General features: G+C 43.7%; 1 protein-coding gene across 1 annotated transcript in view; it reads right to left on the bottom strand.

Moving 5' to 3' along the window:
• KCNK5 (potassium two pore domain channel subfamily K member 5) overlaps positions 1-9,570 on the bottom strand; it is a 36,859-nt gene extending 27,289 nt beyond the window's left edge. Inside the window, exon 1 of the mRNA XM_056357159.1 lies at positions 9,184-9,570. Within this exon, the coding sequence (XP_056213134.1) occupies positions 9,184-9,369 (186 nt within the window). The 5' untranslated portion in view covers positions 9,370-9,570. The remainder of the gene's footprint in view (positions 1-9,183) is intronic.
• Positions 9,571-21,695: the final 12,125 nt, after the last annotated feature.

The following is a 21,695-nucleotide window of genomic DNA, read 5'->3' as shown; positions in this document are numbered from 1 at the left end:
GTAGTCAACTGAAAAATATTTCAAATTTAAGACTATCAAACCATGCACACTTACAGATTCATAGTTTCCCGTGTATTTGCAGGTCACTCCTAAGCATGTAACACCAGACAAGTTGAAGGCAAAGAGTAATGTACAGCATTGACACGCGGCAGGTAATTAACACACCCTGTGCCCTGTTTGCCACTTCTCAACTGTCCCATCCCTGACGATGTAGAAAGCCAAACCACTTTGCTATCTTCTTGCTACTACATTGAAGGGAAGAAGGATCAGCTGACAGAAGCACTGTAGCTACTGCCTCACATTTGTTACATCTTTTCCTTCCTAGCCTGGATTTCCTGCAACTGCCACCTCTAACCACTCAGCAGGCATCTATTATCTTACAAGCTGAGACAGAGGAAGCACTTGCACATTGCTAAGTAGAGAACCCTCATGCTTTAAAGCTGCTCGGCATACAAGATAGTCATCAAAACCACAGAAAAGCAGCAGTTACCTCAAATAAGCGAGACTGTTTTCCTAAGAAAGGTGCACAGAATTCAGCTGAAAGCACCTAGGTCAATGCCTGGTGTGAAACTATTTTATTGCAGAGTTCCTCCACTACAAAACAACAAGCAGCCAGCTGTGGGGACATCTGTCCAAATAACCAACTGCCTCATTGTAGCAGAACTAAGCAAGCATTCTTAAAACACATGCAAATAAAAGCAAGGCACTGTCAGAGTGTGAACTATATTTTACTTCTTTTAAATGTAAGATAAAGACATCTATGTTCATTTCATTAATCAAGTTGACAGCTTTAGGATCTTGCAAAGACTACATAGCAATTTCATGAAAAAGCACAGTTATCTTATAGTCACATCCAGCTAAGATACTACCTTGAAAATCTAGTATTACTGTAACGAATCACATAGAGACACAATAAAGTTAGCTACGAGCTTTGCTGCTACAACAGAAGCAACTTCGAAGTTTTTTATTCTTTCTCTCCTTTCTATTGCCCTCCACCCCAAAAGTTGAAAATAAAATTGTCGGAAACATACAACTATTATTTTTAAAAGGCAAATTGATAGGGCACAGGTGGAAAGCCTTCAGAGTGCACTAATACGAGTAAGAGTGAATGACTTTCTAAGCATAAACCCCAGTGCCCTTCAAAAACGCTTGTGCCAACAAGGCAAGCGTTGACTACAGAACTGCCCTCTGATATTCTGGTCACATACATACCACTTACACATACCTGAAGGTTGAAATTCTAACTTCACTGGCAAGTTATCATAGTTCAGCTATCTAACTTGATTTTAACATATTTGCATTACAGTCTGTGAAGCTGGTTAGCAGCAACTGTAACAGCTGAGCATGCAGTAAGTTGAGGGCTCCAGCCAGACTTATTCAACACAAGCCAAGGGAGAAGTTGGTTACCTCCAGTGAGCTTGATTAGACCCCCTCTCTTTATACAGCTGCTTGGCTCCAAACACCTCCCCTGTTTCTTTGGTGCCTGGAGGAGACTCAGCTGCCTCACTTCACTCATAGGCCAGAACAAACATACAGCTGCTGTTTCTCTAGCATGGGACCACACGTGCTTCTTGAGCAACTTTCCTTCAAAGCTTTTTTACTCCCTTGGAGTAAGTTGGGAGTAGAAAAAAGGAACAGAAGTATGAGCGTTTGGAGATCACACACACAAGTCATCACTAATTAATTTTATATTTTAGCCAAGCCACCAAAAATATTGTATCATATCTGAGTATGCTTTCCACCTTAGGACTATCACAACCCTTTGCAGAATTATCTTCAAGTTCCATTAGCTACCACTCATTAGCTGCCATTATCTGACAATCTTATGACTTACTTTCAAGTCCAAACTAATGTTAAATAACTGACAGCTTTGTTGTTAAGAAGAATCAGAGTTCAGAGACCTGCGATAGGTCCAACTAGACTTTTTTGCACCTGTTGCAACCTCAAAAGAGACACACAGGTATGGTTTTTGTTTCTCAGCAGTTGGAACCTGCATACACAATATCTGTAAGATGCCGGCACAAAACAGTCAATTTAGTATTTGCCAGTTGACTCATTCATGATCTGCATCTACTTTTTCATTAAGGCAGAACTATAGTCCTACAGATGGGCTGATCTGTAGCAATTCATCCCACAACAGGGGTTAAATCACAAGAAACACTACAGAGATGCATATTGTTAGAAAAGGAACTCTATTTCAGATTCAACAGAGGCTACGATATACGGCCTATTACTAGTTTCCTACTCCCTTTTCATCACTTAGTCCTCTTAAGAAAACAGCTTTAAACACTGTTTGAGTTTAAAACATTCCAGAAGCTACTTTGCACCTAACAGTGCCTGTGATCCACAAGAGTTCACCCAAAACAATGCAAAAGGAGGAAAGAAAGAAGGAGAGAGGAAGGAAGGAAAGAAATTATAACTCCTTTACTGATTTGATATAAATAGAGATGCTAGGGCAAGGCATGCCTAGGAGGGGTCTCTCTTGCCTACAATTAAAATGTTGATAAGTATATAACTAACACAGTAATATCTAAGAACTCTAATATAAAGACATAATAAAATAAGATGTGTTGACACAGAAAACAAACTGCCAGTCTGAAGTTGCCTGCTAGATAACTTGGTGTTTTAAAGAAAAAATCTAGTAACACAAGAACTACCAGTGCTGCTGAATCAGAACGAAGACAGGAAATAAAGGAAGGTAAGCTACACCTTCAAGCCTAAGCCAACCCTTCAATAAAGAGAGCTAGTAAAAATGCAAAGTGCATACTGCATGCTATATTTTAAGGATTCAATATGCCTCTAAGTGTGGGTCTCCAGAGGACATCTGTAGCACTGTAGAGAGCTTCAGGTGTGATCACAGTGGGATTTTAATTTAGATGAAGAGTACAACTCTTCCAGTTGTCCTGTTACCGTGTTTTGTTTCATACTACAGAGCAGACTCAGGGTTTATGAGCTGTACTCATTTAAGACTGAAAAAAACCTAGAGACATACTCCACGAAGAAATTTAACTACTTGCTTATAGGCAGTCAATCCATGGGATCATACAATAGTCAGCAAAAAATAAAATCCCTACAAGTACAGGCACTGTCATCAGCAAGTCTATAGCACCAAAGAGCAAAACCATTCTCACTTGCTCCCCTTCTAATCAGACTATTGACTGCCACTTGCAATCCAGCTTGTTTCTGATTGTATGTTACTATGTTGACGTCTACTTGCAGTACCAGTATGAAATGTGATTGCTCTGAAGGTCAACAGCATTCAGAGAAAAAGCTAAACAACTCATTTTGTTTAATCAGTATTAATAGCAAAAAAATTTTTTAAAAAAAGGAAATCTGTACAAAGTCATCATTACGCTACAGAAAACATCTTGCCATATATATAGTATGAACCAAAACAGGGGTTCCAATATCTTTTAGGACAAGCTGCTGATAACCTGCAGATTTTCTTGAATACCATGATATCTAGAGCAGAGCTTGCCAGAAAACACACCTAGCAGCAAAAGGTAACATGTCAGGCAATACAAACATTCTGTCCTAAAGTAACAGAAGCAAAACATACCACAAGCACTCAAGGATTAAGCCCATAGCAGGAAAAAGGAAAAGCCATAGCAGGAAAAGTAAAACTTCTGATCGATTGCTATTGCTCCATCAGCAGAGAGTTGCAGTGTATGCACTAACAGCTTTGTTTAACTATGTTCCAAGAAAGTTTAAACAATGTAATGGTTAAACAGGGGAAAAGGGGGGAGGAAACCACAACACAACAGCCTGCTTACATTTGATTTTGCATGTAGAAACACACAGAAAAAAGCTGTGGAGTAACGTATTACTGCCTGAGCTCAATTTTTTTTTCTCCTAATGCTTACAGTAGCAATATCCATAATTCATAGTCTGAGATGTCACAGAGAACTGTGGCCAGCAGTCCTACCTTTTCATCTCAGTTCATCCCTGCTGAATTTAGAGAGTGCATAATTGGAGATACACATCTGACAAATCTAGCAATGCCTATTTCTCAGGCATAAGCTTTAATTTGTGCTGTCAAGTTTTTATATGAGTGGTATTGCATGTACTTGACAACTTTACAGTTAAAGATTTTCTATTGGCAGCCACTTGTCCTTGTCCAATAGCTGCTCAGCTTTACTTGGTTCAGCCCATGCAAAAGTCTTAGTCTTGAAAGAGACAGCTCATCTGGCATTCCAGCTAAGGAATTTGGTCTCCTCTTTGTCTCCCCCACATTAAATCAGGAAGTTAAAGACCAACCAACCAACCCCTAGTAGTCTAGAACCTCATTTACACAACTCCTAAAGTAGAACACAAGGGAAAGGAAAGATTACGAAAAAAATGCCCCTATTAACTTTAGGTTGGAAAACAAATCACTCTACAAAACATAAGTAAAAGCCATAATCTCTTTATTAAATGTTGAACTAATTAAAAGCATTTAAAACCTAGCTCAAGTGTTTCAGAAAACTATAATCTGCATACTCAAGAGTACTGCAGAATTAAACCTTGAGGTAGTAGCTTGGAAGTAAAGCATTATAGGGAACAGCGCTCAGAGAATATTTGTCAGTTTTATAATGTAACTTTAAAAATTCCAAGAATCAACAAATGTAGAAGCAAACTTCAGCATCCTCAAACACAACCCAAAATCCTGTAAATGCACCTGCCAGTGTTTGTGAGTAGACACCCTGACTTCGAAAAACTGAGGGGAGAAACTGCTATTAAGCCACTTGACTTACTTCCTTTAGCATAAACCTCCTGCATGCCATGTATATCCCGGCAGAAGCTCTCCTTAGAAGTCTTCTAAATGTTTGTTCACAGCACTGGGCTTTAGGTCTAAACGTTTAGGTTTCTTAAGTTGTCTCTCAGGCCTGTTAAGAGTCTTGCACCCTTTTCAAATAAAGACCTCAATTATTTTTTCTCATACCCAGTATGTTTGTCTGCTTCTCCTGAACAGAGCCAGTAGTTTCTCTTCTCATTTTATTGCTGTTTTCAAAGTAACCATTTTAACTAATTTTCACATCCTCCCCTTTCTTTTGACCAGCCTTGATGTTTATCAATGGGAAGCATTTAATTTTTTTATGACTGCAGTGGGCCAGTAAAAGAGATTTCCCAGGAACTAAGATGTGGCATAGTGTTGGCAAACCTTTGCTCATGTGAATAGTGACACGAGGGTCAAAAGGACTCCTCCTTGCATGAATAGCTCCTTTATCATTAAGCTGATGTTTCACAATCAGGATGGAGCAATAAAGAGTAAAAGTAAGGAACTGCAGAAGAGAGAAATTACTGAATTGCTTTATATTTGGCTTCAGTCTCCAAAACTCATTCCTACAGCAGGGTAGGCAAAGGTGTCATCACTGTAGATCTATGCCTGCTGCCCCTTCCTAAAGGAGCCCAGGACTTTGAGCCACAGCAGCAAGTAGCAAGGACAAGCCATAGAATTTTATCAACAGACAGATGTGTTACACTACTTTTAAGATTCTACAATGCTGATAAATATGGCACAATTACATAACGATTAAGTGTTTATGTTTGCAGATAGTCTACAGTGTTACAAGACATTTCTATTCCAAGGTAATTGTATGCAGTGATGAGAGATTACACGGTTCCTTGTGTCAATACATGGTTGTGGTTGAGAGTCTTTGGAGGCCTACATAAATTGTCACGTGAAGCATCTCTGCAACATTTTTATTTGAGCAATCAGCTTTACCCAGAAGAGCATGGGCAGGCAGCAACCAGCCCATACACTGTCCAGAGTGAGTCACTTTTAAAATCAGGGTCTACGTAGTATTACTCCACAAAGAGTTTAAGCACTTTCTTTACCTCTTATAGTTATGATCAGTAATAGGGTACTTACAATAATAAAAAACAAATAGATTCTTCACATAAGAGATTTCTAAAAGCTGTTTTTAAACAACTTTATTTTAGGTATTTCTCAGAACTGGGGAAAAAGGCTTTCACTCTTTAGCATATCCTACAATACTCAGCTTGTGAGTTTTCTGAAAGTATGTTAAACACATTTAGATAAACATTTATTGCAGTGTATTTCTAGTAACACATTGTGAAATCTTTATTACAGAATATAAACTTTAGACAGTATTTGACCTAATACAGCCCACTTAATAATCACTTAAACTGTTGGTACAGAGATACTAGTCTGTATGTGAATTGAGAATCTGTGCTGATAACCTACTTGTCTTTTTAAGTGCTTAAGATCACGCTACAGATCTAACTGTGTAGCCATTCCACACAGAGTTTCCATCATGCTTACAGCTAACTTTAGGCTCAGATGAACACACGAGCTAACCTGGGTGGGGAACAAGGGCAGCAGAGAGATCGGTCTCTGAATAACTCAGTCCTTGTCACCTTCCAGGCTGCTTCTGGAAACAAAATTGGTATTGTTAGTACAACTTGAACATTTCTTGGCATTCTTGCATATTACTAACAACCATTTAAAATTCTACAGTTGGTGATATTTCTTGAAGAACTTTATCCAGTGTGTTTTAAATGGGAATATTAAAAAGTACCAGTGAACTAATAGCAAAGCTCAGTGTGGCTCAGTAGAGTCACATGAGCATCAGTGGAGACTGCAGGCAGAGTGAGAGAAAAGGCTCCAAGATGAAGACTGAAGGCCATTTTGGGGAAAAAAAAAAAAAAAAAAAAAAAAAGGAGAAGAGCAGAGAAATTAGTCAAATCATGCAAAATCTCAAGAACAAGTTCAGAGAGTCCATGGAAGAGGCCAGACACGGAAGGTCAGAGGAACAAAACAGGGGTTGGGGGTGGGTGGGGAATGCACGTTTTTCAAGTCAACAATATTCTGGATTGTAAGAGAATAAATTTGGAGGTTTAATATGAGAACAGGATGATCAGGAATTGCCGAAAGACAACAGATGTTAGTAATGTTTTAAAGATTCAGCAGAACCCAACAGAAGCAGCATGGATAGTGGCTGCAAAAGGACAGCTACAAAGCCTGTTTCTGATAATTCCATAGTAAGCTGTAAAGTGTAAGTCTTTATGTCCTTACACGATTCCCCCCACTCCATTTAGCTTCAGCTAGGCTAGATTTCACCCTGCCATCCTCCTCTGTAAGCCTTCTTCCCGTCACTTCTCACGTAGAAGTTGACTAAGAACAGAAACAAAAGTGCAAGTCTGGAAGAAAGCTGGCTGTGAAGTTTCCACTTACCAGCAAGAGCAAAATAAGAGGAAGGTAAGACTTACATTTTAGCTAACATGAGCCTAAGATGACAACAGAATATATATGAGGGATAATCAGACCAGCAAGACTGGACATGGAAAGTAAGGTATGATTGGAAGCAGCAGAGGCAAAACTGAAATATCAGGTGAAAAATCACATGAATATGAGAATATTACCAGGAGCTAACATGCACTGAAGAGGGAAGGCTCTCCACATTGTGCTGTAGAGAGATACTCAAATCAAACGTTTTGATCTGGCCATAGTTTGCCTTCTACTACTTTTTTTTCCTTCTCACTGGCTCTGCACCTATTGCACATTCTACTGTGTACTCTATTGTACAATCCATTCTAATGAACTGCCCAATATTTTTTCATTGTCCTTTTGTACTTTAAGAAAAATATTTCTGCCACTTCAGGATTAATTGTGATAAGGATCATGGGGCAAAAACTCAACAATTCCTTCATACCAACATGAATTTTGTCCTAAATTGAGCAGAACCTAGATTCTGCATTATGTCTGCAAAAAGTTAAGTATGCCAGGCTTAACACACATCCCAATCCAAATAAGTTTTTTTTCTTAAGGATGTTAGAACAGGTTTGGGATATAACCTAGAGTAAGATTTCAGCAAGATTACGGAACAGTAAACGCATACTCAAAAAAGATGGCATGTCTTTCTTTTTCCAACATCCCTTTATAGTTTCAAGCCTCCATCCACCCATTCCACTGTGTACCACAAAAACACATTTAACAGGAAACTAAGATGCTAACTATAAGGACACTGCCACCAGAAAGCTCTGCTATCTGAAGCAGACACAAAGCAGCCACCAACAGAAGAAAGGCGATTTAAACCACAAACTTAGGATGGAGAACTATATCGTCTTCTAAGCTTGCACAGTATCAATTACACCAATTACACAACTAATGAGCCATTTTCCCTGTCTTCTGTCTTTTGAAATATTAGTACTTTTAGTGGATTTAAAAATAAAATAATAACAAGAAATCCAAAACACTATGACCAGAAGATCCAGTCAATATAAACATCTCTGAAATAAACTCCCAAATGATTAATTCTTACCACTGGAGCCCCACATATCTGGGCAGCCTGGTTTTTCATGGTTCGCCATTGCTTGCCACCACGTTTTAATGGATACCACGTCCATAAAATGGCACTAACCAAGCTTACACTGCTCTACGATTTAATACATACTATTGATTAATAATTACTTTTGAAGAGGCATCCTGGCAGATGAACAAGATAGGACGATTATCAACTCCTTATGGCTTGGAAAAAAGTCATTCTCCTAGAGTAAAAATAACAGCACAAGAGTTGCAAACATCCCTCTGTCGAGCCACTCAGCCTTTCCCCCTGTCACCCCGCCTGACCTCCGGGACCCGCACCCGGACCCCCAGGGGCATTTTCAGTATTTAGTATGAAAAAAATAGAAAGAAAAATAAGAGGAGGGAAATCGGACGAAACAGAAGATGACCAAGGCGCTTGATTTCACCTTGCCTTCCTCATAACACAACATCCATCGAGGCAGAAGAAGCCACCGCGGGTGCTACAAGAGCTGCATTCAGGGCTGCGGGGTTCGGGAACCGCCGGCCGTGCGGAGCGCACCGCGGGCGCCAGCCCCGCCAGCCCCCCGGACCGGCCGGCCAAAACCCGCGCCAGCCCCCTGCCCCTTCATCACCGAGGCGGCCGGGGAGGAGGGAGCGCGGCCCCATTTAACCGCTCTATCATTAGGTACAGCCTGCCCGGGTTGAGAGGCATACCCACGCTCCCGCTCGAGGGGCAGTTTTTAGGCATCGGGCATTGTGAGGACGCACCTGGGGTCAGTATTCCCGGGGAGCCGGCTGGCCCTCCGGCCCGGCGGCAGCACGTCCCCGCCGGCCCGCCCGCCCGCCCAGAGCCGCGGTGCTTCCCGCTCCGCGGGCCCCGCAGCACCTGCCGCTGCCACCGCCCGGCACCCCCGGCTCGGCGGCGCCCGTCGTACCTGCAGGATCTTGTCCAGCCCCTCTTGGCCCAGGCAAGGGAACTGCTTGAGCAGCTCCGTCTTCTGCCGCTTGTAGTCCTCGGTAGCCGAGCGCCAGTGCGGCTCCTCCAGCACCTCGAAGATCGCCGCCCCGATGGACAGGTAGAAGATGATGGCCGAGGTCAGCAAGGGGCCCCTGTCCACCATGGTGCCGGCGGGAAGGCGGGTGGAGCGCAGCGGGCGGGCCGGGGCGGCTGCCCCGCGCTGCGGCCGTGGGTGCCCGAAGCCGCCCTGTCCTTCCCCTGACAGCTCTGCCTTCCCCGCCGTGCGCCGTGCCTCCTCTCCCGGCCTCTGCCGCGTTCCCTTAGAGTCTTCCACGCTCCCCTCCCACTCCCTCCTCCTCCCTCCTTTCCTCCCTCCTCTGCTCCACTCCCCGCGGCTGCCTCCTTCCCCCAGTTTTCTCCCCTCCCTCCTCAGCAGCGATTTGAATTTGGTGCCCTCCCGCTTCCTCCCCCCAGCCGCCCGCGCATGCGGGGCTGCCGCCGGGGGAAAAGCCGGCGGGGGCGCCCCCGGGTGCTCCGGGTCTCACCGCCCCGGTGAGGGGCGGGCGGTCGCCGGGGGGCCGCGGGGCCGCGGTTGGGTCTGGCCACCGCCACCGCGCGGGGCCGCCTGGGGCGGGGGGAGCGGGGCCGCGAGCTCCCCCCTTCCCGCCCTGCCCGCGCGGCCGTTGGGAGCGGGTGTGGGGGCCGCTGAGGTGAGCCCGGCCCCGGGCGCCTTCCCCCTGCGCAGGGCGGCCCCGGCGCCGCGTTTTCCTCGCCCTGTTTTTCTTGAGTCAAGGGAAGAAGGGGTAGCGTCCCTCAATTCTATTGTACTTTTCCCCTCGCGTTGCCGGGTTCAGCAGAGCTCCTCGTTGCCGACGCTGGAAGGCTGTGGAACGAGAACTGTGGCTTGCCTGGCTCCAGCGAAGTGCGGGGTGCAGGCTAGCAGGAGCTCTGAGGAGAAAAGAAGGGGGGCTGTCGGCAGGTTTCCCCCCTTTCCCGAAATGGTGCCCATCCCTCAGGGCACGAATTGCATCTCACTTTCTTTGTGCGTTTTCTACGTTCAGTAAATGTTCCTATGGGTGCCCGCGTATCTGTGAGTTCAGGAGTGAGGGACAGACCCTGGCTAGTGATTTTCCATGAGATGCTCAAAACTCCATCTGGGCTGAATCTGTCTTGAAGCTCACCCTGCTCGTGAAGCCTTTCCCAGGAGCTGCTCACAGCCACGCACAAGAGCATGCTCCTCTGCATTCACACTTGAAGGTCGAAGGAAGGCAACCCAACTTTTGAAGCTGGAAAGGGGGTTAAATGGGTCAGGGAAAGAGTAAGTCAGTGAGAGGAGATCCTGATGTGTTACGCACCCGGGAAAGTGCTTCTGGTGTGGACATGGTTCGTTGTATAAACACTCTTTTTGTGGAGCTAACTTATTTTCTGCTGCCTTTAGCCCCACCCCCCAGGAAGAAAACACTCCAAACCACAAGAGTTGTCCATAACAACTGCATCATCAACACTAAGGATTTTGGGATGTAAAGGTAAATCAGCTGGAGTCCACACGCAAAAAGGCTGAGATAAGCCGGCTGAAATGTCTCATGCTGACATAGTTGAAACAGGAGGAGTGAGAATGGAGGAGAATGGCAGAAAGGAAGGGAACAAGAAGAAAGTACGCAACAGAGTATGAGAAAACTAAAAGGAGAGCGTGTGCAAGGCAAAGGAATGTGCCTTGGTTAGGTATCCAGAGACACCTATCTATAAAACTTCAAATCATGCCCGATGGATGCTCTTTTGAGATTGCCCACAGAAAATTGCATGGCCCTTAAGCAGTCCCTCCTACTAACGTGCGTAGGGCTCGGTGAAAATACATCTGCAAGAGGTTCCTGGCAGCCTAAAAGCAGGACTGGAGAAACCACAAAATCCACAAGCATGTTACGTGATCAGCATCGCTGTCTTTGCATGGGATTCCCCAGTTATGTAAAGGAAACGTTAAGAATAGAAAAGGATTGCCAAAGCAGTAGTAAAACAAACAAACAAAAAAAACACACACAAAAAAAAGGAAAAAAGGGCATTTAGAGGAGAAATCAAGTAGAAGGCATAATAAATATTTTAAAAATAATGGCTTACAGAGAAACTACAAAACCTTTTTATTAAGGCAAAAATGGGGTGTGTTTCATGAAGTTGTAAGAACAAACTTTCAATGAAAAGGAAAAGAAGAATTTCATGGTGCATAATTAGCCCTTGAAAATTGTTCCCAGTTGTTATCGCTTCGCCCAAGACCTTTGCAAAACTTGAAAAGCCATTGGCCACATAATAACGTGAGTATCCAGCATTGCTTCACTTAATTATTTAAACTTAAAGTTAAAAACTGCAAGGTATGTAAATATTTATGGCAAGTGACTGAAAATATTGAGGAAGAACTCTTCCCATAGGCAAACTGTGATATAATTTTCCTTTTGGTGCTCTCACACCTTCTTCTGAGTCACCTGCAAATGGTTAGGTTATTCCAACAGCAGCATCAGTAGCCTGACACGTTATAGCAATATTACACTTGTATGTTCCTGACCCTGAACATCTGTGCTTCGTAACGGGAAGGTATTTGATTAAATTTTGAAACTGTACTCTTCTCCATCTGTCTTTAAGTCTCTAAAGGCCCATTTATACCACTGAAACACTATCTTAAAGGCACAAGGAATGACCCTGAACCTACTGCAATTATAAAGTGCAGATGCAACCAAAATAATTTCAGGCATTTCATAGAATGTTTGTTTGCAATTTTGATTCAAAATTTCTCCTTTCCACTCTAAACTCCCAATCAGTGATTGCATAATTAACTGCTTTCAGTAACTGAGTCAGTGTTTAAAAACAAACAAACCTGTAAGTCACATACCATTTTTCCCTGTGTTGTAATGCTATTGCACTTGTTAGACTGTCTCCTTGTGTTTCAAAGAGGCGAGCCTGATAAGGGACACCATCCAGAAGAATAGTTGATTCCCCAGGGAACCATAGCCAACTACTCCTACAAGTAGAGGTGATCCTCTGAGAATCAACAAACTTGCATTTAGATATTTCACTTTGACTCCTTTGTCTTTTGCAGAACAAATTACAAGGCGTAATTTCATGCTGGTGTCCAAGTGAGTGTGGCAAGGAGGAATGTTTTGTGTAACTGGCCTCTCTTTGCACCTCTTGATCTAAAATGCCTCTCCTGACCTCATAAAAGATCCCATATCCTTTTATTCATGGCCCTTTTCTACTCTCTGTTTCCCTTGGATTAAACAGTACCCCTATTGTTAACCCATAGCACCTGCCACATAGGCCCCACAGCTTTTCATGCTAGCTGAGTTAATGAAAAGTCTGGGGTTATTCACTCAAAGGCTTTTAAATCTCATTAAAAAATCAGAGGAGAAAAAGCAGATAGCACTGTGGTGAGCAATACCACAAGTATCAATCATTTGTATTATTTGCGTAGGTCATTATTTCTGGCTGTCCAGTCCAAAAGGAAATCTCTTTCATCCAAGCTGTACGTCTAAGACACATTTGCTGTACAGATGTTTCCTAGAACAGCCTGAAATGAATGAATAAATGTCAGAAAATGTTTTAGACAGAGCAAATAAAAGACATTATTTGGGCAAAGGAAACCTGTCATGTAGTGGCAAAGACTGCATGTTGTACTGAGTATGAACAATGAATCTCTTTTCAAGCCTCTGCCATTTTTCACTCGGAAGTCTATTTTCGTCTGGTTGATTGCTCTGTTCTCGATGATGCCTGTCCACTCTACATCTTTCACTTTCCTTTATCCATTGAAATTTAGAGACCTCCAACATTGCTTCCAGGTGTTATACACCTAGGTGTGTATGGTTTTAAGTAAGTTGAGGGGTGTACTATCATGACAAGCAGTTTGGCTTTTTTGGTACAGTCTGGTACATGCAGAAAGGTTAAGGTTGGTCTGCAGATGGCGCGGAATTTTATATAAGACATTTGTAGAAAGTTCAGAAATTCTCCATGGTATTGTTCACACCTCTTGGCCTAAGTATTTACACATAGCATGTTTTGTGCCCTGAATGTACAGTAGCACATACTAAAGAGTAATGAAGAATAAAAACCTTTACCAAAACAACCTGCATACCACTGCAACAGAGTTCTTCACCCATGGACAGATAATGAGTGAACAAACACCACATGACAGATGTTAGTCATGCTGCTTAATGAATAACTGGTGATGAGTACATGTATGGAATGGCTGTAATTTGTTCAAGGAAAAATATGCATTTGGATCACCTGTTTTTCACTGAGATACCTACAGTGTACAAGAGAAGTGTCTTCATCAGGAAGTCCGGATATTTCAACATTTTTTCTGTGTGTATTTCCTTGACTGCCTTGTTCCTCAGCCATCCACAGCAGTCACTGGATCTTCAGAACTGGATGGTGAAACCTGGTTTCCTTCAAAATATTTTACAAAGAAAGGCTCTGGCCGCCTCTTCCTGTTTCACCATGGCCTCAGTCCTGCAGAGAAGCACTGACAGTACCCAACGCTTATGATAGTCCTTCACCCTAACATTCATGTCAGTAATCTAGACAGTTCAGCATACAGCTGTACAAAAAAACCCCAACTCAGACAATTTCAGTCCTGTACTGGGTTTACCATCATGATACCTGGAGCACATTACTATTCTAGATAGTATGCTCAAGGCTAGATGAGCACCATGGTAACAGAGCCAGTGAATAATGCAACAATCTGTTATTTTGTTATGTAAAACATAACTGTCGAGTCCTATTTTTGTGTCATTAAGAAGGAGTTAAATTCTATTGGTGAACAGTAATATGGATGAATGTCTGCACACTGCTCTGAGACTTGTTTCCCAAACCAGTTTAGCTTTCATCAATCTCATGTCACACAGTGCAAAAGTCTTGTCCAGTGTTACGACAACGGCCTGAATGTGACAGGGGCATATTACAGGGGGGAATTCAAGGAACTGTTGGAATCCCCTGTCTCCCAGTTGGGTTGCACAGCTGCATGTCTGTGTGCCAGGTTGTGCAGCAGAGGGGCTTGTGTATGACTGCACAGTTCCTACATAGACATCAGTCTCCCTTCTGTGCCTGGCATGTAATGCTCACATTTTGTTAGTCAACATGCCTGAAGAGGTGTTCCCACCTACCTCTTCCCTTTATAGAAACAAAGTCACAACATTAATTTTGGCAGAGGAAAAGCAGAGGGAAGGTTGATGGCTTTTTTTTTTCCCCACTTGGGTGAATAGAGTCTTGCGGATAACAAATGAGGACAGCTGTACACCCTAAACACATTGAAAAGGATCATAGTGTTACCATCTATTCTCTTGCTCCAAATGCTGTAGCAATAGCCTGTAAGGTTACGTTGGATTTTATCTGGAGGAAAAAGAGTAAGCAATCAAGAGAATTGGGCTACATACAGTTCACGGAGTATGAATATTTAGGAATTGTTTTCTATGGACACTAGTTGCTTTTGTGCCTGGTGTCCTGGAATGAAATAAGGGTCATGACCCATGCTACCCCCATGCATGTGCCTCTTCCTTCTAGAATTAAAGGAGTTTTGTAAGAAGACAAGAGTTCCTGGCATAGTCTACCTCCACAGCCCCTTCATCTGTCACGTGGTCCGTTGTGGTCCCTCCTCCATCTTGTGTGGTATTGGGAAAGAAGACAGCAAAGGCAGAGCCATAACACCCACAGCTGTGCTGCAAGTGAAGTGCTTGCAAGCCACCAGTGGCTTATAACTTATGGTTTGTACCCTCCTAGACCATTATGAGGAGAGGGGTTAAGAGGGCTTGGAGGGAACTGGGATATCAGTGTTTAGTGCCTTCCAGTGGTGCCTCCCACATGCCAAAACCTGGTGTAGAAGTAGCAAGCAAATCCAGGTCACTAGCAGATGTGACTCCAGGGAGGCAACTTGGCACAAAAATGACTGAGTTAGGACATCAGGAAAAAAAATCCACCTGGTCTGGTGCTTTGGTCAACAGCTAAGCTGTTGTCACTGCTGTAAGCGTTAAAGCTGCCTGCCAGTTATACCTTACACTGGTCCTGTTCTTGCGGTGAGCACCATGCTCGTGGCTCTCAATGGCTTTTCAGGGATGTCTGTGGAGAGCGTCACGGTCAATTGCAAGATAAGCCATGACTGAGGTGGTAAAGCAAGTCAGACGCTGGGGGTTTTCTTTGTATTGTGTAGCACCTCAGTGGTGCTCTGTTCTTCATTCTGTCCGATGGCCCGTTGGTCTCAGCATTGAAGCAAAGTCTGGGGAAACTGAGGAAACATCGAGTGAATGGAAGCAGATTCAAATTGCCCATGTTGCCGCTCTCCTTTGGGAGCTCCTGGAGAAGTCCTGGTAACTCAGTTCAGACTCACGATGGTGCCAGCAATGAGGTGTGGGAGAGTCCTGGCAGCGATCAGAGTTGAGGGAAGGCAGAGAACATAAGAATAGACAACGCCTAACTATACCTGGGTATCTGGTATACCTGCAAAAGTCTGTGGAGCAGTTGGTGGGGAGAGGGAGAGAAAAGGGGCACGGAAGGGAACACTGACCCCATGAAGATGAAGTGGTACTCTCTAAGGGCATCCAAACAGAGGTAACCATTCCTGGCTGCTCCTTTCACTCAAGAGGACCATCCTGAGCCAGCCAGAGATCCCCAGTGAATACTGAATTGTCAACATGGGTTATAGGAACTAATGGTTAGCAGGCTGTTAGAGGTTTCACAACTCATTTCCTTTGGATATTAGTAATTTCTTTTGCCAAAGAGAAAAGGAGAACAAGGGAGGAGGAGGAAATAAAAACTACATGGGGTAGTTAATTTATTTTAAAAGATTGAGTCAGTAAGGAGATGGACGAACTCTGCAGATGGCATTGCTTCAGTCAGGACAGCAAATTTAGTACTTGCATGTGTTTAAGGTTTCTTTGGAACAAGGAAGCCATATGCAAATAATGGGACCAATCTGCACACTCCTGCTCTGGTCGGCAGCCTTTGCTCAAGAGCTCTCACTGACTGGGGATACTTGTAACAATAAAGATTCCCCAGGCCGGGGAGCCTGGCTTTTAGGTCTGCCTCATCTTCTGCCCTTGCTTCACTCCCTACTCTCACCCCTGATCTTTTGCAATTCAGTGACAATCAGAGTTAATAAAAGGTGTGTCTGTGATCCTATAAAGCAATTTGCATCATCATCTTTTGTGATGAAATTTTCACAGGGGAAGGAGGAGCAGAAGCATTTTGCCCAAGTTAAGGTTGCCCTGGCAATAAACCAAGAAGCCTGAAGCCCTTAATTTTCATAAGAGATCTGATTACCGCAGCCCATATTTGAGTGCAGAGATGTGTCCTGCAGAAACTGTACCCCATGACCCTTCCATCCCTCACTTCCAAGATAAGTCTAAAAGTAGTCTAGCATTTACAGTCTTGCATTACTGCCACTGTGTCACAAGCACATGGACAGGCTGGGGCTGCCTTCCTGAAGTTATTGTACTGCATCTACAACAGACCACACGACACCTGCCTCTGCCCTACCAAAAACATCATTTTCCTTATCTGGGTTGAAGAAACTACTGCTTTCGCTAAAGAGAAGTGTCCAGAACCTGCCAGCTGACGTTAACTGTGTTGTATGTTATTTCAATGTGTGTCTATTATAAACAAATTACAATGCAACTTTCATTTTGACTAAAGGAACTGGTAATTGACACACAGCTATTACAATATGACGAACAAGCAATGTCTAAGCCAGCTGAATAAAAGAACTGTCAGAAATGTCTTTCTTCTGCTGTGCTGTCTAGTGCAAATACAGCAGCCTTGCTTAATAAACAAGGCCTCATTTAGTTCTGGGCTTGTCTCAACACCAGTCTTTTACAAGCACTTAGGACAAGATCATTAAACCTGCATGTATCAGCTGAAGGCCTACCTCTCAAATTTCCTTCTAATGCCGGGAAAGGCCCTAGTTACACAATTATACATTAACTAACAAATAATTATTCTCAGCAGTGGGAAGTGAATTATTTTGCATCTCTATTGGTGTGTTTGGATACCTTGTATGAAATCTAGACAGATTAAATTCCTTTGCCTTTCTTTGTAGTTGGACTGCTTGTCGGGCATGCTGCAATGCTGGCATCTAAATCTGCTTGGAGAGCGATGTGGAAAGATTACAATTGGAATATCCATTATCATGACAATGTGTGGAAATCTGGCACCCGTTAACAGAGCAGTGTGGGAAGGACATTACTGGGGCTCATAGGTAAAGCGCAGAAGGGATTTTGATACCTAATGTCACTAGTACAGAAGAGCAGGAAAAGCTGGTGTGGTCCTTCACTGACAAGACACTGTGGGGAGGCTGCTACTGCAGTAAGTTGGGTGCTGTAAGAAAGGGTGGCACTGGAGCCTTCAGGAGTGGCCATTGGAGGCCTTCACTGAATGCCTTGTAGGCAACAGGGCCACACGATGAACAGATACTACAGCTATCATTTTTATTTTCCAGAAAAAGTTTGGCTTTTGTATCTGGAGTAACTAAGCTAAAATGTCTTTTGTCCATTTAACCCTTATGAAAACTCCTATCTGTTTCTGAACAGAGATCCCAAGTTTTAACTTCCAGTTCAAATCTGAACCTTTTCTTTCTGTCTGGTCTCCACTTTGTGGAGAATGCCTCGGAGTCTGGCAGTTTTCCATATCAGAAATGTAGTATTGTTACTTTGATCATGGTTTAGACAGAAAGCCTGAGTTCAGTCCTGTGTGGATAGGAGGATTTAATACCTTCAAACAGTGTCAGAGAGAAAAAAAGGGAGAATAAAAATGCCTTGAATAATATAAAAGGTGCAATCTGGCACTGCTAAGGATGGTGGATCAAATAACCTCTCAGTCTTTTCCATGTGTGATTTTTGCAGTTCCACACAGACTTTTCACAACAGTTGAGTGCCCCACATCAGGACCAGGGTGCAGGGGTAAGGAAGGGCTCACACTAGCAGCTTGTCTGTTTGCCAATGCATACAGAAGCAGTACGCACCTTTCGGTTACTCACTACAGTGAATTATGTTTTCAGTTGTACCTTGCAGAGCGAATAGAAAATAACTTTAGACTGTAACACTGTCCAATCTGTTCCCCCATATGCACTCCTTTTCCAAAGAATACACCGTACTTTGCACTAATGAGGGCATTCAAATAACAATGGAAAGAATGACTCTGATATTCTCCTGAGCTAACTTCAAAGTTGCATATCCAGTTCTCTGCCTTTTTTGGTCAGTCTCTTTCCACCATTTATGCCTGGGTTTAAACAGACTGGGGAGAAGAAGAGATTTCAGCACACCCGATCCAACTTTTAAACTCAGCTCCACAGAAAGGCAGACATTAGTTGTACAGGGTAAAGTAGAACTGTACCTCTTCCTTCTAGAATTAAAGGAGTTTTGTAAGAAGACAAGAGTTCCTGGCATAGTCTACCTCCACAGCCCCTTCATCTGTCACGTGGTCCGTTGTGGTCCCTCCTCCATCTTGTGTGGTATTGGGAAAGAAGACAGCAAAGGCAGAGCCATAACACCCACAGCTGTGCTGCAAGTGAAGTGCTTGCAAGCCACCAGTGGCTTATAACTTATGGTTTGTACCCTCCTAGACCATTATGAGGAGAGGGGTTAAGAGGGCTTGGAGGGAACTGGGATATCAGTGTTTAGTGCCTTCCAGTGGTGCCTCCCACATGCCAAAACCTGGTGTAGAAGTAGCAAGCAAATCCAGGTCACTAGCAGATGTGACTCCAGGGAGGCAACTTGGCACAAAAATGACTGAGTTAGGACATCAGGAAACAAAATCCACCTGGTCTGGTGCTTTGGTCAACAGCTAAGCTGTTGTCACTGCTGTAAGCGTTAAAGCTGCCTGCCAGTTATACCTTACACTGGTCCTGTTCTTGCGGTGAGCACCATGCTCGTGGCTCTCAATGGCTTTTCAGGGATGTCTGTGGAGAGCGTCACGGTCAATTGCAAGATAAGCCATGACTGAGGTGGTAAAGCAAGTCAGACGCTGGGGGTTTTCTTTGTATTGTGTAGCACCTCAGTGGTGCTCTGTTCTTCATTCTGTCCAATGGCCCGTTGGTCTCAGCATTGAAGCAAAGTCTGGGGAAACTGAGGAAACATCGAGTGAATGGAAGCAGATTCAAATTGCCCATGTTGCCGCTCTCCTTTGGGAGCTCCTGGAGAAGTCCTGGTAACTCAGTTCAGACTCACGATGGTGCCGGCAATGAGGTGTGGGAGAGTCCTGGCAGCAATCAGAGTTGAGGGAAGGCAGAGAACATAAGAATAGACAACCCCTAACTATACCAGGACATATATCTGGGGATCTGATATATGTCCAATCTGTTCTCCCATATGCACTCCTTTTCCAAAGAATACACCGTACTTTGCACTAATGAGGGCATCCAAATAACAATGGAAAGAATGACTGATACTCTCCTGAACTAACTATAAAGATATCCAGTTCTCTGCCTTTTTTGGTCAGTCTCTTTCCATCATTTATGCCTGGGTTTAAACAGACTGGGGAGAAGAAGAGATTTCAGCACACCTGATCCAACTTTTAAACTCAGCTCCACAGAAAGGTAGATATTACACATCTGTAAAGGAAAAAGTCAATGGAACATTCCCTGCTCCCTGGGAATTTATATTTCTTAAAAGTTTCCAAATGATATGTTGGTAAAGTAGGTAAAAAAGCGAGTAGAAGGCTGCACATGAACTGGAATGCAGGACACAAAAAGTCATATCTTCCTCTTATTAAATATTATCTCACATATGGGAGGCCACTTCCAAGCAATATATATGAGAACTCACAATCCTTTTTAGGCACCTGTGAAAAACCACTGAAACCGACAGAGGCCACCTGCTACATGGAAAGCCCTCAGCTGAAACAGTCACATTCACAAAGCTGAGCTGTAACATCCTCTATACTGAAAAGTCCTCCAAACTACAAAGATTTATTGTTCTTCTGAGGGGGGAGTTTTAGGCACACAACTTACTCCCATTGAGCTCTGACAGTTTCTCATATTCTGTTTCTTCTCACAGTATCTTCTCTGTAGCCAGTCCTGCAGCCAGCTCTTCTTCTAGCTGGATAAGTTGTGTCTGCTATAATATCAACACTTGTTGGCCCAACAGGGAAGACAGTGGAACTAGATATATACATAGTCTAAGAATGGTAATACTGGTATATTATTTCCTCCTTATATTGACTTTCTCACTGAAGCACTGTGCTGCACACAGTGCTGGGTGAATTTCAGCCCTGTGTGCAAGGCCAGGATACAGTTTATATAGCACCTGATTTCTATTTAATCTTCAAGTTGCCTGTAAGTGGGATATATAACTCTTGTGTTACACTTCTGAACATGGGAGAATTTTAATTAAAGAGAGCTAAAGATTACTTGGGAGGAGTGGGGTTCTTTATTTTTTCTTCTTCCTCTCAATCTGGAAAAGAACTCCGAAGCCCTCGTGTCTGCTGAACTATGGAGACAAAGAATAAGGGTTGCAACTACTATGGCAGGGAAAGCTTTTACATTACACTCTGTCCCATTTGAGTGGTCCACCTCCATACATTGTTAATCCTTGGACAGTGCAGTTTCTATTCAGAAATGTTCCCGCTTGAGTGTCTGCTGCATGCAGTGATAGTTAACAGAATGTTGTGTCATATACAGTGCCCGGCAGGGAGCATTGGTCTGCCTTTCCAACCTGCTGCAAAAGGGCTCAGCTGAGTACAGTGGCTGTGATGACATGGGTCAAGGTTCCCAAGTGCACTTGCTGAAGGAAATGTGTTTCTCCAAAAATAGTGGCTCAGAATAGCTCAAACAAAAACGAACAAGCATCTCATTGAAAAACAAACAGCCCATTCTTTCAGATTTTTCTTCTCCTGTTGGTCCAGACAGGAACCTGTTTCATCTATCAAAAGAAAATTCTGTTTATGCAGGGGATGGATACAAGCCTTCCATACCTCTAAAACCCTCTAGGTCCTATAGACAGACAGGCCTTATTCTAACTGTCTTCCCAAATGTATTTTATCCTTAATACCAAATGAGTCTGGCTCAACCCTTTGCAGACCTCTGAACTGTCAAAAGTCTGGCACAGCAAGGCTCCTGGGTTAATTGCATCATGTGAGAGGGGAGGAGGTCGGAGGGAATCATCATTTGAGAATTCATGCCCACGTCTCAGCTCCTGTACATGATCTGACACTGGGCACGTCAGATCATGCATGGAGGAGATGCAGAGGGCCTGCCACTGCCAGCAGACGTGTGCTGTTTAACAAGGTTGCTTTCAATGTGGGCCCCTGCGGGGTCTCCTCCACCTGCTCCAGCTCCAGGCCTGAGCGCCTCGTCTCTGCAGCTGCACTGCTGGCAACAGCTCTTGCCTTAGGAGGTGCTGCCGGGAGGGATGGGTGCAGCAGAGGAGCGGCAGTGGGGTGAATCTCTCAAAATGCTGCAGGCTTAGCAGGGCTCCTATTGGCATCTACCAATAGATCATGTCACTGCCTTCCCAACTGCAGAAATAA

Source organism: Falco biarmicus, chromosome 12, assembly GCF_023638135.1.
Source record: "Falco biarmicus isolate bFalBia1 chromosome 12, bFalBia1.pri, whole genome shotgun sequence".
Lineage (NCBI taxonomy): Eukaryota > Metazoa > Chordata > Aves > Falconiformes > Falconidae > Falco > Falco biarmicus.
Note: the sequence above shows the minus strand (reverse complement) of the source record. Positions and strands in the feature narration are given on the sequence as shown.